General features: G+C 45.1%; 1 protein-coding gene across 5 annotated transcripts in view; it reads right to left on the bottom strand.

Moving 5' to 3' along the window:
* Window positions 1–13,969, bottom strand: part of wdpcp (WD repeat containing planar cell polarity effector) — a 63,457-nt gene that overhangs the window by 38,041 nt on the left and 11,447 nt on the right. For 3 of the 5 annotated variants that reach the window (XM_062400980.1, XM_062400984.1, XM_062400982.1), the window contains exons 2-7: window positions 12,166–12,208; window positions 7,816–7,900; window positions 5,801–5,845; window positions 2,969–3,019; window positions 1,535–1,605; window positions 415–474 (exon numbers count right to left, since the gene is read on the bottom strand). In XM_062400980.1, the coding sequence (XP_062256964.1) occupies window positions 415–474; window positions 1,535–1,605; window positions 2,969–3,019; window positions 5,801–5,845; window positions 7,816–7,876 (288 nt within the window). In that variant the 5' untranslated portion in view covers window positions 7,877–7,900; window positions 12,166–12,208. Of the gene's footprint in view, window positions 1–414; window positions 475–1,534; window positions 1,606–2,968; window positions 3,020–5,800; window positions 5,846–7,815; window positions 7,901–9,886; window positions 9,972–10,071; window positions 10,328–12,165; window positions 12,209–13,969 lie in introns of those variants that run through there. The other 2 variants (XM_062400981.1, XM_062400983.1) reach the window with 2 other exon arrangements.

The following is a 13,969-nucleotide window of genomic DNA, read 5'->3' as shown; positions in this document are numbered from 1 at the left end:
ATCAGTGATACTGTTCTGTATAAATTAAAATGATTAGACTTCGGCAGGCGAGCAGGGTTCTCAGACTCATTTGAATAACACAGTCACTATTTAATAATCTGCTTTTATACAAATCAAACATTACACACATTCAAGCCTCAAGGGATCAAGAAGTGTCAAGTTATAATTATTCTGATGTTGTTTCAGATGTTTCCTATTTGATTTAATTGATTCAAAGTTCTTATCTGAGGCCGACCAGGGGACATAAAATCACCTCCTGCCACTACCTAAAGCTCTGTGTGTGAGTGTGTGAGTGTGTGAGTGTGTGGGGGTGTGTGTGTGTGTGTGAGTGTGTGTGTGTGTGTGAGTGTGTGAGTGTGTGTGCGTGTGTGTGTGTGTGTGTGCAGAATGTGGTGGGCTGAGGAGGGTGTGTACCTGGCAGCAGTTCTTGTTTCGCCATCTGGTGTGAACACAGGTGTTGGTCTGCAGCAGCTCCTGAAAGAGCGTGATGGATAAACAGAGAGAGAGACAGTGAGAGGTCGAGAACAAACGGAGGTGTGCAAGAGGAAAAACACATCTGAACACAGACGAGGCTTTGAACATGTAATAAAACCTTTATTGTTATTTGGGAAAGAGAGCAGATCAAGTGAGTCTGCTTCCGCTGCGATTATTTTGTGTAACAATTTGAGAAGTTTCCGTCTTTTTGCGATTGCCAGTGTCGCTCATTCTTACAATAATCATCTCGGGGGTAAACTGTGCTGGACACTTGCCTCCACAGGTGGCCACTGCAACAGTTCCTGCTCGAGGAGGGGTGGGAGAGAGTTGAAAGAGGATGCAGGTAAGGACTGCTTGTGTGATTGTGTGTGTTTGTGTGTGTGTGTGTGTGTGTGTGTGTGTGTGTGTGTGTGTGTGTGTGTACGGTCGGTCATTCCTGCCACATTCCAAACCCAGCTGGGGTGATTGGATGGGAGGAGAGAGGGATGGAGAGGGAGGAGGAGGGAGGGCTGTGGAGGTGAGCTGGGGTGTTTCTAGTTTCAGACAATGGTTACGGGTGAGAGGAGGGAGATGGATGGGTGGAGAGTGTGTGTGCCTGTGTGTGTGTGCGTGTGTGTGTGTGTGAGTCAGCCACAGACAGGTTCCAGCAAACAAAGCTAAGTCTGTACTGCCACAAGTACAGAGGGGAAGAGAGGGGGGAGGAGAGGGTGGAGGAAGAGGGGGATGAATGAAAGGAGAGGAAGGCAAGGAGGAGGAAGACAAGGAGGGGAGGTTGAGAAGGGACGAGGGGGCAGCCTGCAGCCCCCTGATCCCCTCAAATATCCCCGTCGATGACAGAGCTCGGCCAAAAGAGAGGTGATGACAGAGGAGCGGGAGAGACGAGAACAAACAGGGAGGACAGGGAGAGTGAAGGCAGCGGGAGAAAGGAGAGAGAATGCCCCTATTTGTTAATCAATCGGCCGTTTCGGAAAGGGAAAACTCCGAAAGTCCCCAGAGGGAGGAAGAAGACGGGGGGGAGACCGGGAGGTGGTGGTGGGGTTTGAACAGAGTAGGCAGGTACCTCCAACTCCTTCAACGAATCGCGTAGCTTCTCTGGTCGGTGGTTCCTGGGGGTCCACGAATAGCCCCGAGCTAAATCAACGAGAAGAACGGGAAAGAGGATGAGACTGGAACTTTTAAACATAGACACAGGAGAAAAGGGAAAAGCTACTCGTGGGAATTCAGGTGCCAGGAAAAGGGTGAAAGGGTTGAACTTCATATCTGGGTTGAGATCTAAGCATGAACTGGAGGCAACTGGGCAACAGAGGGTGGTGACAAGTGGAAGGAAGAGATGCAGGTAACATGAGGGACACGTCTCAAAGTGAATCTGAATCAGTTCAGGAATGTTTATGCATAATAATAAATGTGTTTTAAGAGTTTAGAAACTGTTGGTCAGAGGAAAATATCCTGAGAGTCAATTATCAGACAAAAATCCTATTGTTTTTACATTGAAGCTTTCTCAGTACTCAACAGTGTCTTTAACTATTTACTCATGTGATGTTTTTATAGGGAAATGTAATATATATCAACCCATATCCATCTCTAAAATATAAATAAAAAACTAAATGTAAAAGTCATGATTCTACAGAGAAACTCCATCTCTGTCTGCACAGTCACACAATCACATTTCTGACTGCTGTGTCCCTAAAGCAGAAACACTCTTTACACCTGCAGCTCACAGATTGATGCAGGGCTGCACATATAGAGAGAGGGAATATTCTAATGGAAGAAAAATGTGCCTTCAAAACACGTGAAGTCGTGGAAGAGAGGCGAGCAGTTAATCGAGAAGACTTTCGCCGCTTTGGAGTTATCTCCTGAATGCAACCTCTCCGTCTGCAGCACGTATCTCAACACGTTCCACAGCGAGGCCACTTCCTTTTAATTTCCCTGCCGTCCCTTTCCCCCGCAATATCGAGTGGTTAAACACAGGGAGGGAAGGTAACGGCTAATTGAATCTGTGCATGTGCCTCACATGTGCATGAAGTTCAGTGGGAGAAAAAGAAAGGGGGGGGGGTGGGGGGGAGGCACTGCTGTTTTCAGTACGGTGCCATCACTCTCCTACTGTTTATTTTACAGTCTCCCTTTTCATCTCCACCGAAACAAACCATTAAGGACTGGGATTCTCTATTAAGAAGGAGTGGGAAGAGGAGGTAAATAGATGAATGCAAATCAGGGAGGAGGGAGGGGGTGAGGGGAAGGGAGGGGGGATGAGTGTTCGTCTCCTGATAAGAGTGTTTGTATTCCACTACCGGGTGAGAATCAGAGAGTACGAGGGGAGGAGAGGGAGGGAGAGATGGAGAGAGAATAGAGCAAGTAGGACAGTTGACTGACTAGGACGATTTCAGGGAGATGGTCATCCACACACACACACACACACACACACACACACACACACACACATGTGCACACACACACAGACACACACACACACACACCCTCTCTGTTGGAAACTTACCATCACAGAATTGGAGTTTCTCATTGTAGTAGTGATGCTCCAGGGAAACGGCTGCGGGGGAAATACAGAAAGGAGGTTTTGATTTGGGATACTCTCGGTATGAGAGGAGCATTGTGTGCTTGTTGTTGTTTTCTACACAATATGTAGATTAAAAGGAGCAGGAAACTAAGCTGGAGATGACACATCTCCCTCAACTCCAAGGGGCTGTTTTGGCAAAGTGTAACCCACAACAGTGGCTCATGGCACGGTCACTGTGAGCAAGAAAGTGGCCAGTCTGGTGGCCGGCCTCTCTGGCAGGCAGCAACACCTCCAGGATTAGTAGTATTAATCAGATAAGGGGGTGAGGGGCCAGACAGGCCCAGACATGGGCACCTGCTCTGGGGCTGGGTGGGGAAGGCTGGAGGGAGGGAGGGAGGGCAGGGTGGGGGGCTGGCAGTGGGGGTACCCTCCTAGTCGCTCCAATGAGCCTGGGTCTCCCTCTGGTGGGGGGATGTGGAAGTATCAGAAAACCAATCAGAGTAGTCGCCCATATATGTGTTGACATAGTAGTAGATGCAGTATGTGACAAACAGTAAGAGAATCCTCACACTTCACAGTTTATTAGGTACAAATAACTAAATCCTAACAGTTCTTGAATAAATCCTACCTATATTAAGGCTATGATTTTCTTAACCCAGCCTAATTGATATCAATAGTCTGGACAATATTATAGAAACATCTAAAAGTATTCCATCCATGCATCTGGGGGCTGGGGATGGGGGGAAACACCAGGTCGCCAGCTCATCGCAGGACCAACATATAAAGTCAATTTAGAGTCTCCACTCAACCTAACCTCAGTCTGCGTGACATAAAAAAAAATGCAATGCAAACTCCAAACAGAGACCCAGCACAAACCCTCTACCAGTATTATGCAACACAAGTCTACGGCAGCACAGACACCAAAACTATATCTTATTAAAGGCCCTGGGGACATACGACCTCAATCACCTTCTTACTATAGTGACTTCTGTTTCTGTTGATTATTAGTTATGAATAAAGAGGAACACTGATGTTCTGAAGCCACCTTTCCAGGTGTTTTGTTTTTCACAGCCTGACTGAGCACATGCTCCACTTTGTGAAGCTGAACGCCACAGTGCCCCCACAAGATATCAAACACACACAATTTACTCTAATCCAATGTAATCTACTTTATATGCAGTGGAATCATGACCCGAGCTGTCGTTACACTGCTGTGTGAAAATGTTGTGATACTTTTGGATGGTGATTCTGCTCCGTCTCACCCCTCCTCTCTCCTCCTCCTCCTCCCTCTCTCCTCCCTCCACTCTGATATCAAGCCACACTTTAGTAATCCTCCAAATGAAAGGATTTGGAGAGAGAGCATCGTCTCCCCACTGAACATTGGAATGAAAGAGAAGGCAGCTTCTCAGATGAGAGAGACGAGAGAGAACCCCATGATATGAGAGGGAGAGGAAGAGACACAGAGACTGTACACAAAACCAGACGGATCAAAATATACGCGGTGAGAAAAAAGAGTGAGACAAGGACGAGGAAATAACGAGAGAGGAAGAAACGTGGCACAGGGACAAAGACAAAGGGGAAATAAAAAGAGACACACAAATAAAAACACACTAAACTGATGGAGGAAATTGAAACGGGCCTACATATGTTAACTATATGGCTTTAAGAAGAGAGGAAGAAAATCAGAGAGGCCTCTTGCACTAGAACAAACGCACAATGCTACAAAGTGGGTTTTCATTTCAATTTGTGCTTAAGAGTGGAAATGCCATAAATACAATTTGCTAAATCATATTAAAGCTTGACTGAGGTGGAAAAAGTTGGTAACTCAAGACATCTAATGCGAGACACATCAGAAACTACCTCGTGGATAAAGTGGTGCATGTAAGTGTTAAAGAGCCAGAGCAGAGTGAGCATTGGACTTTGTCAGTTGAACATAAACACAACTATAGACCTCATTATATTGACTTGATGAGTTAATAAGACGCTAGCGGCTGCATGTAGTATTTATTATATACTTTTGTAAAATGTATATTAACCTGAAGTCACCTTCCTCTGAGCTGTAACTGAGGAATCAGAGTTATTTTGAAAACGTTTGATTTCCTGAAGATTTGTTAAAGCCTGCTCAGCAGAGTGTAACTTTCAGGGTGTGTACTGTGTATTAAGATGTGTAATTCTCAAAAAACGAATACAAATGCACAAAATAATTTGGAAAAAAAAGCCTCGGATGAGATGGCTCATCCCCACTGCTGCTGGGGACTGCAGGGGGGGGCGATTTGAGCACTTCCTGATGGAAAGGGAAGCCTCCTGGCCTGAGGCAATATGAGGCTGGACTACGCGGGGCCTCTTGCTATGTGATCTGGGAGAAAGTCAACAGTTTAGTTTTGCTATCGCTGTGTGGCAGGACCCCGGGTCAACAGGAACACAGGGAGCATAAGAGATAGAACCTCGGAGGCCTAATAACCTGTGTGCATGTGCGTGCATGTGTGTGCATGTGAGTGTGTGTGTGTGTGTGTGTGTGTGTGTGGTATGTGCATGAGTAAATAAAGGTTTTAGGGTGTAAATCCTACATACTAATAGCCTCTGTGTGGACAAGTGTATGTGTGGTTAACGGGTGTAAGACGTAGGCGAAATAGGCAGGACCATTAATCTGTGTGTGTCTGTGTGTGTCTGTGTGTGTGTGTTTATATCTTATGTGAGCTCAGGGGGCGGCTAAAATCTCTTCTTCACATATAAGGAAATCCCATACATTCCCAAAACAAGACAAATGCAACTTATCCTAAACACAAACAGACATCCAATATAAACACTATTTACCTGGCTCTCCTTTATCGTGGTACTGATAGGTGCCAATATCTGTATCTGAGGGGCGAGAGAGAGAGGGAGAGAGAGAGAGATGAGCATCTTGCTGTCAGGGAAGAAGCAGAAGACAGATCAGCAATTTCGCACCATGGGATAAACAATCACTATCAGCCAGTGGCCTGTCCCGTCTGCCAGCACCACAGTTCAGATAAGACCCTGTGAGGGAGGAGGAGGTGGGAGGGGGTCCGAGTCAAAATGGAGGGGTGGGGGGGCAGAGGGGTATTAATAAAGACGGGAGTGTGCCTCAACCCACGCCACCTGAGGGACAGACTCAGATTTACACACATGCACCATATACATTTAAAAGTAGACACACAGACTGAGCGGGCAGCAAATATATACAGCATGTCCAACACACACACACACACACACAAACACACAAATTGCTGAGCTGAGCCTTTTTTTGTCAGTGTTATTCCTGCAGGCCCAAACCATAAGCAGCCAGACTCGGATTCGCACAACACATCGTTTCTTTATCGCTCCGCTACTGTTGCTGCCGCTGCTGCTGCTCCTGAGGCCAGGTCACACTAATACAACCACAGAGCTGATGGCAGACACGCAAACAAGCAAACACACACACACACTCTGCACCTGGATACAGATGCTCTCACAGCTCTGTAAGTTACTCGTGTTTGCAAATTGAGATTTAGAAGTAGCAAACAAACCTGCAGATTGATTCTGTATTTGTACCAATAAATATTCCCAAACACACACACACAGACACACACATACAGTGGCTAAGGTCTGTGGAATCTGCCTTTTGTGTTTTGCAGCTGTACAAACTTTACACACAGAAAACATTTGTTACATAGAATTATAGAACCTGCTTCTGTGAATCTATATTTTAGTTTTCAAGGTGGATGTACACGATGTAAGGAAGCTGGCGATAGGGAGCGTCACACCTGAGCGACCAGGCCTCGTCCATCACATGTATCCATCCACATTTTTCCAAGATAGCGGAAGACACACACACACACACACACAGCAGGAAAACAACAAACAAAAAAGGATATGTCACCGTCTCCAAGGATATTCTAGCTGTCATACCTCCGTGTATACACATAAACACGGGCACACACTTGCACACAACACACAACACAGTCAGCCTCAGAGAGACACTATCTTTGTCTAAAGCTCAGCAGACTGTGAACGACAAGACAAAATGGAAGGGAGGAGAAAACAAGAAAATGGAGAAAAAGAGCCTTTCTGTCAGACAGAGGAGATGGACTGATAGCTGGAGCAGAGAAAACGCACAAAAGTGGCAGAAAAGTCAAAGTTGCACTCGGCTCACTTCGCCCAAAACTGAACCGGTGAGCAAATCTCAGTGCATGTTGGTGACGTGCAGATTCTTATTCAGGGAAGCTTCTGATTTAATATCCTTTTCATTCTGCAGCAGATCATCGACTCCAAAACATCAGCCTGGTTATAAAGAACTATCGACTATGACCATTGGAACAAAGAGTCTGATCAGGGTCCTGATCTAAACATCATGGAAAAGGTCTGTGTACTTAAACAATTCTGAAACTGTGTCTCCTCCTTGTTAGTGGATGGGACAAAGGACCAATTTGGTTTTAATTAAGTGTTATATGCTAAAACAACAGGGTGAAAAATCATGATTGACAGCTGAGACTGACTCGTATTGACTGAGCAGAACCCAGATACTGTGGCTCCACATCGGGATCGCTATTGCGAGTCGTCCATCTTTCATACATTTGGTGTATACAACAACATCAAAAGCAAAACAATTCTAAGGGTGCAAAGAGAAAGTGAAAAGTGACAGGGTGACCATGGGTGTTGACTGAGAGTCAGACTGTTAAAGTAAGATGTGCAGAGGTGATGGAGGAGGTGTGAAAACAAAGTGAGCGATGACAGAAAGAGGCCGAGCAAGACAGAGTGAGAGGACAGAAAGACGGGAGAGAGGCGGAGCACTATTGAGAGGGAGGGAGATGGAACATGGTGATAAGGGCTACCTTTAACTTGGAGTGTGCTCTTGGTGGACCACAAGTGCAGCTCAGCCAGGCAGAACGCCATCTGACGGAGGAGTGAAACCCGAGTCTGTGGAGAGGGCCAGAGGAGAGAGGGAACAAATGAAAGATGGAGAAAGAGACAGGGCAGACCAAACACCACTACAGATGTGTATCTCGGTGAGACGACATAATAGATTGACCTAAATGTGCCTGAAGGGTCAAACACGACTCGCATGTAGGTATACATGCTTACACACATGCCAACTTGTATGACAACTGGGTGTGACGGCCTCGCTGAGCACAGACAGGCACAATACATTTCATTTTCCACATGTTCAAGTGTCAAATAACAAAGCACAGCAAGGACGTGTTTGGGGTCATTTTGAACCTTTATTATGGACAAATAAGATAAAATGAAAGAGATACACTTTTTTCATAGTGATTGTGACATCAGAAACCCACATTCTAATAATAGGGTTATAAGGTGTTCTTACTAACTGTGTTTACTAACTTCCTGTTCCCGTTGTCCCTGTCGTACTCGTAAGTGACAACTCGTCTGTAAAAACACATTTTGACCCCAAAAAGAGGCAAACTACAAACATTGTGACAAATCGTCAGACAGACACGCAAATGAACTCCAGCTGACACCGAGGCAAGGTCACGGCCGGCGATGCCTTGTTCACACATCACAGGTGAGCAGTGACGGACACACACTTTGGAGCTGACAGCTCAGACAAAGCCGGCAGCATTCCTTGCATCAGCTAATGAACACGGAGCAGGGCTGTGCAATATGCTGGAGGCCCCTCCTTCTTCATTACAGTCGTTATTTTCTCTCCAGTCAGTTAACTCTGGTTCCTGGGGGCCAATAGAGGGTCACATGCCAGGGCAGAGGCAGGGGGGGGGGGGGCGGTCACACTAACCAAAGGGCCTTGTAAGGGAGTTCATATAACCTTTAAAAAAAAGACAGGTCAACGTGAGTTCACTACAAATTCAATGTTTTTAGAAAGGTTTGAAAGTTAGTTTTTTGGAGGGAATCACTTAAACTGGAAAGAAATTTAGCAATTTTGTCATGTGTGATTTATTCCGATCTGCTTTAAACATTAGATCATCATATGGTATTTTCCTTTAATCCTTAACACGTTTTCTAACCACACCAGATCAAGGCATGGAGACATGGCACAGCTTTTAATGTTCTTTGTGCCAAATAAGAAAATGTTTCAATGTTTTTAGAAAGGTTTGAAAGATAGTTTTTTTGGGAGGGAATCACTGAATGTCAAATTCAATATTACCAATTTTTAACCCTAACCCAGTTCATTTTAAATGTAAAAGTAATATTTCTTTCTTTCAGAACCCTATATTAAATAAATGAAAACTATCAAATGTATTTAGAAATCAAGCAAACAACAATAACAGAATATACATTTTGTCATTCGATGATGTCCAAGCTAAACCAATGGTGAAAATTCTGTTGACTTTGTTTTGTAAGAACAGGAAATAAACAAACTGGAGCTTAGGTTTCCCACATCACCCAAATTCCACTTACCACATCTGTGTTTTATAGATTTAACCTTCATAGTCTGAAGCATAATTGTCTTTGTATATTCCAACGTAAAGGAATATTGTTGTTTTGTCCTACGTGTGATGGAGACATATCAGTATTAAGTGGTGCAAGAGAGGAGTGGACGTCCCACACTGTCCAGAACTGTCTCTCTGTATAGCGGAGCCGTTCATTCCTGTATCTCTGCAGCTGCCTCCCTCCGTCCCTCCATCCACTCTCTCGTTAACGCTGAGAGGGGACTCTCTCTTATCTTTCCCCTCTCGCTCCTTGTGGTGTGGGATGGAAAAAAATATCTAATTTTGTCACTAAACCCCCCAAACTAAAAGTCCCAACAAAAACACACATAGATAACAGTGGGTGCCATGGAAACGCCGGGGCTAGCATGGCAGGGCAGCATCGGCGAAACGGGTTTACTGACATAAGAGGATTCTCTCATCCTCTTCTCGGAGGTCAGCTCTTTCGGTTGGAAAACCTCATTTCAGCAAGCTTTCATTTGTTATTGCTGCTGCGGCTAACCTTAGAGTTGAGAGCGTGTTCTGTGCAGCTGCAGGGGTCACAGCAGAAGAGAAGAAACAAGGGGTCTGACGGAGACACGGAAAATCTGAGGGCAGATGGGAGAAGGTGAGTTGGACCACGCTGCTGTGTGGGTCCATGATGAATGAATGCTTTTGGGCAGCAAGTAAAAAGAGCCAGAACAGAACCTGCAGGTGAGTTCAGTCTTCTGTGCCTGATGAGCTGTGTTCTATAACTGGTTCTTGAATCAGATCCACGTCTGAAGAGGCTTTTGATTGACTTTGATCCTGTTCTGGCTAAGTTCCCATCACACAGTGGATCCCTGAACTCCACAGGGCGTTCAGCCATGCTGAGTGGGATTCCAAACTGAAACACACAGTTCAAAGGGAACTGGGAGCTGACCAGCAGCTCATCAGGGATCACGCCTCACTGACTGGAGCAGCAGAAACAAAACTAGAAACAATTCAGCTTACAATGGAGGAAAAAATATATTACATTACATGTCATTTGGCTGACGCTTTTGTCCAAAGCTACTTACAATTAGTACACTAAATATTTATGAGGGGCCATTTAGGGGTTCAGTATCTTGCCAAGGACACTTCGGCATGCAGATGGGAGAGAGTGGGGTTTGAACTGGCAACTTTGCTGTTGGAGAACGACCACTCTACCCCCAAGGCCACACCACCCCATATATTAAGTATACATCACTTTCTCAGTGATGTACAGCATATTCACACACACACACACACACATTCACATACACGCACACACACAAAGACACACACACACGCACACACACACACGTAAAGGTCCTGGACAGCTGCCACACTCATTCTGATTTGCTGGTTGCTGTGAGTAACCTGTCCCCCTGCAGAGCTTTGTGTGTGTGGGGGGGGGGTGCAGACAGAGTGTACAGGGGGTTGGGGTTGAGGGGGGGCAGAGTTGGTCTAGGTTATTGTCCTCTTTACACAAGTAAAGTAGCTGCTTTAACATCAAACGAGGTGTGTGGGGGGGGGGGCATTCGACTCCTCTTTCAAAGACAGTCCACAGGAACTACGACCTCGTCTGGTCCCTGCATCTCTTCCTCTGCTCCTCTTTCACTGTCCCCTCTGGGTGGCTACAGTGAGAGAGTGTGTGTGTGTGTGGGTGTGTGTGTGCTTGTGTGTGTATGTGTGTGAAAGGAGGAACACGAGCAACAGAAAGTGCCTTCATACGAGTGTGATGTGATAGGTGTCCTGTGTGTGCTCGACAGAACGTTGGTGATAGAACTTAAAGTAAATATTTACTGGTTCTCAAAGGACGCCTCTCTGAGACATCTCTCACTCGTTCTTGCTCTCAACAGAAGTCAAACATGAAGACACGGAATCTAACTGAGCTTTTGTTCTATAGATGCCATGTGTATACATTGAGACGACTACAGAGGGTATACAGGTGAGTATACAGCACAAACTTCAAATAACTGTTGCCTCTATATCCTGTCCCTGATGGAGGAATGACACATCCTGACCTTTCTACAATAAAACCATTCAGTAAATTAACAGCCCCACAGTGAGGATGAAGCTCTGCCCATATTTGTTATTTTAAATCTTCAGAATGTTGAAAAGAAAGTTTCAAAATTAAAGTAAGAGCAATTGTATCCAAATGTAAATAAGATTCTCTGAGATCTAGATGTGCAATAAAAACAAGCCTACCTCCTGAAACCAACAGAAATAAATACCATGATAAAATCCATATCAAAACAATTTAATTGGAATCATAATTGATGAATTACCTGAATCATTAAACACACAGTTCACGATTTCTGCCGATGTATTGACATTCAAATTTCAGGAAAGCATTTTTCATCATGAGCTCTCAAACTGAGTTTATTTAGTTGCACTATGAGGATCGTTGCACAGGTTATTGTGGGAGATATGGGGGGGGGGGTGCTTGGGGGAATGAAGAGAAATATAGTTGGTGGATTTAAGACATCTGAAATCTCTCATTGATTTTGCCCTATGAAAACTCTCCTTGGCCAAGGTGAGAGGAAAACGTATGCTGTGGCTGGAGGGACAAACACAGTGTCCCTCTCACAAAGCAGAGACAAGCTTAAGATTTGATTTCTGGAAGAGGTGGATGAACAATGCAGAGCAGCATCTCACATATATGCATCCTATAAATAAATATTCTCTTTATGTCTTTATATTCAAACACCTCAAGTTGTGGCACGAGACTACAATCTAATAAAAATACGTGATATCTTGATAAGATGTTATTTAACTGAGATAACTTGGGATACTTACAGGTGTGTTGTTTACGCTGCAGCCGATGTAAGTTCAAAAACAACTGTGGTCAGATGTCAGTGATCATCCCCAAGGTCGATGAGGGTCATGGTTCAGATGTGGAGAGAGAGAGAGAGAGAGAGAGAGAGAGAGAGAGAGAGAGAGAGAGAGAGAGAGAGAGAGAGACATGTCTGAAATGGAGGCAGGCTTAGAGACATTTTGTTTGACATTTCAAGAATCCTTTTTCACAGGTATGCACACACACTCTCTCTCTCTCTCTTCCCATCTTCCCATCTCTCTCACTCACACACACAGACACACACACACACGCCAGAGGCAGTGTTGTCAGCCGGTGCAGTGGTCCCATCACTGTGAGAAGAGTGATGTGGTAAATTACAGGGTTAAAGAGCTGCCATAGGGTGACTGACACAAGGCCATCACAGCCTTGCACCGTTCCCCTCGCACCGACACACACACTGACACACACACACTCACACACACACACACACACACACACTGACACACACGCACACAGCTCTGCATGAGTTTTTCCTTCCTTTACCTTTTCTTGCCCCTTGTACCTTCACTTATCATCCCTCTTTCGACTCATCCCTCTGTTCCTTTTAAACTTTCCTTTTTTCCTCTTTCTTGTCGCCTGTGTTTTTTCTAAGGTACCTGCTATTAGAAATACATTAAGCTTTCTGACCCTGTCTGTCAGCTTTCTCTACCTTTCTGCCAATTTCTTACTCCTCTCTTTGTCTCGTCAAAGACACTTCTCCTCTGCTGCACTTTTACTCCTCTCTTTATTGTCTCATCTCTCTAGGAAGAGAGCGTTTCACCTTTTCAGACTCTTTCCCCCTCGCACCCTTTATCTCCCGCAGCCACCGCCGGGTCTTGTTTTGGCTCTCGGAGAGAAACTTGGAAAACATGAAGAACATACAAAGAGCGAGTGGAAAGTACATCCCCTGAGAGAGATAGGTAAGGTAACAGTATATAATTGTGAGGGTTTGAGCGCACATTTTCCAATCTGGGGCGCTCCGGAAGCTCGACACAGACTACATGAACACTTGTGTATCCAGTAAACACACTCAGCCATTCGAGTCAGTCCTATGCCACATACACTCCTATCTTTCCCATGTCTGGTAGGTGAACTCAAACGGCAGCACTAGCACATACGAATGCATGGGAAGGCATATGGAGTCCGATGCATACTCTCCTATCTTCTAACCTTGTGATACCTGAGGAAATATACACGCGCACACATTTACATACATATGAAGCCACGCAGTCAGACTCACACGGGCCCTTATCTTCAGAATATCCTTGAGGGAGAAGTCCTCTAGCTTCTAGTGTCATATCACAGCAAAGAACGGTGGACAAATTCTGAAAACACAAGATATGTGTCTGACGAATTGGGGGGGGGGGGGGGGGGGGGAGATAATGAGAGGAGCAAAACTGGATAAAACAAAAGAATAAAAGCTCTGAAAAGCCTCTAATGAAACGGAGGACAAGCATCGTGGGAGGCCGGTGAACACTGAGGGAACCGATAAGAAGTGTGTGTGTGTGTGTGTCTGTGCGGTGGAGACGAGACCTGAGCACACTCTCAGGAAAAGATCCTGTCACATCTACATATCGGCCAGTTTAACAAGTGAGGTTCATTCATGAGACAATTATTTAATAATGTAAAACATACTGCACCACATTAAGGATTTGATCATGTCCTCTATTGTACTGATGCCTGATTTGTCAATGTCAATGTTCAGATTGTGTTATGACGTCTGGCAGGAGAGTTCACACACAAACACACACACACACACACACACAC

The sequence above is a fragment of the Platichthys flesus genome, chromosome 12, assembly GCF_949316205.1.
Source record: "Platichthys flesus chromosome 12, fPlaFle2.1, whole genome shotgun sequence".
Taxonomy (NCBI): domain Eukaryota; kingdom Metazoa; phylum Chordata; class Actinopteri; order Pleuronectiformes; family Pleuronectidae; genus Platichthys; species Platichthys flesus.
This window is presented reverse-complemented; position numbering and strand designations above follow the sequence as displayed.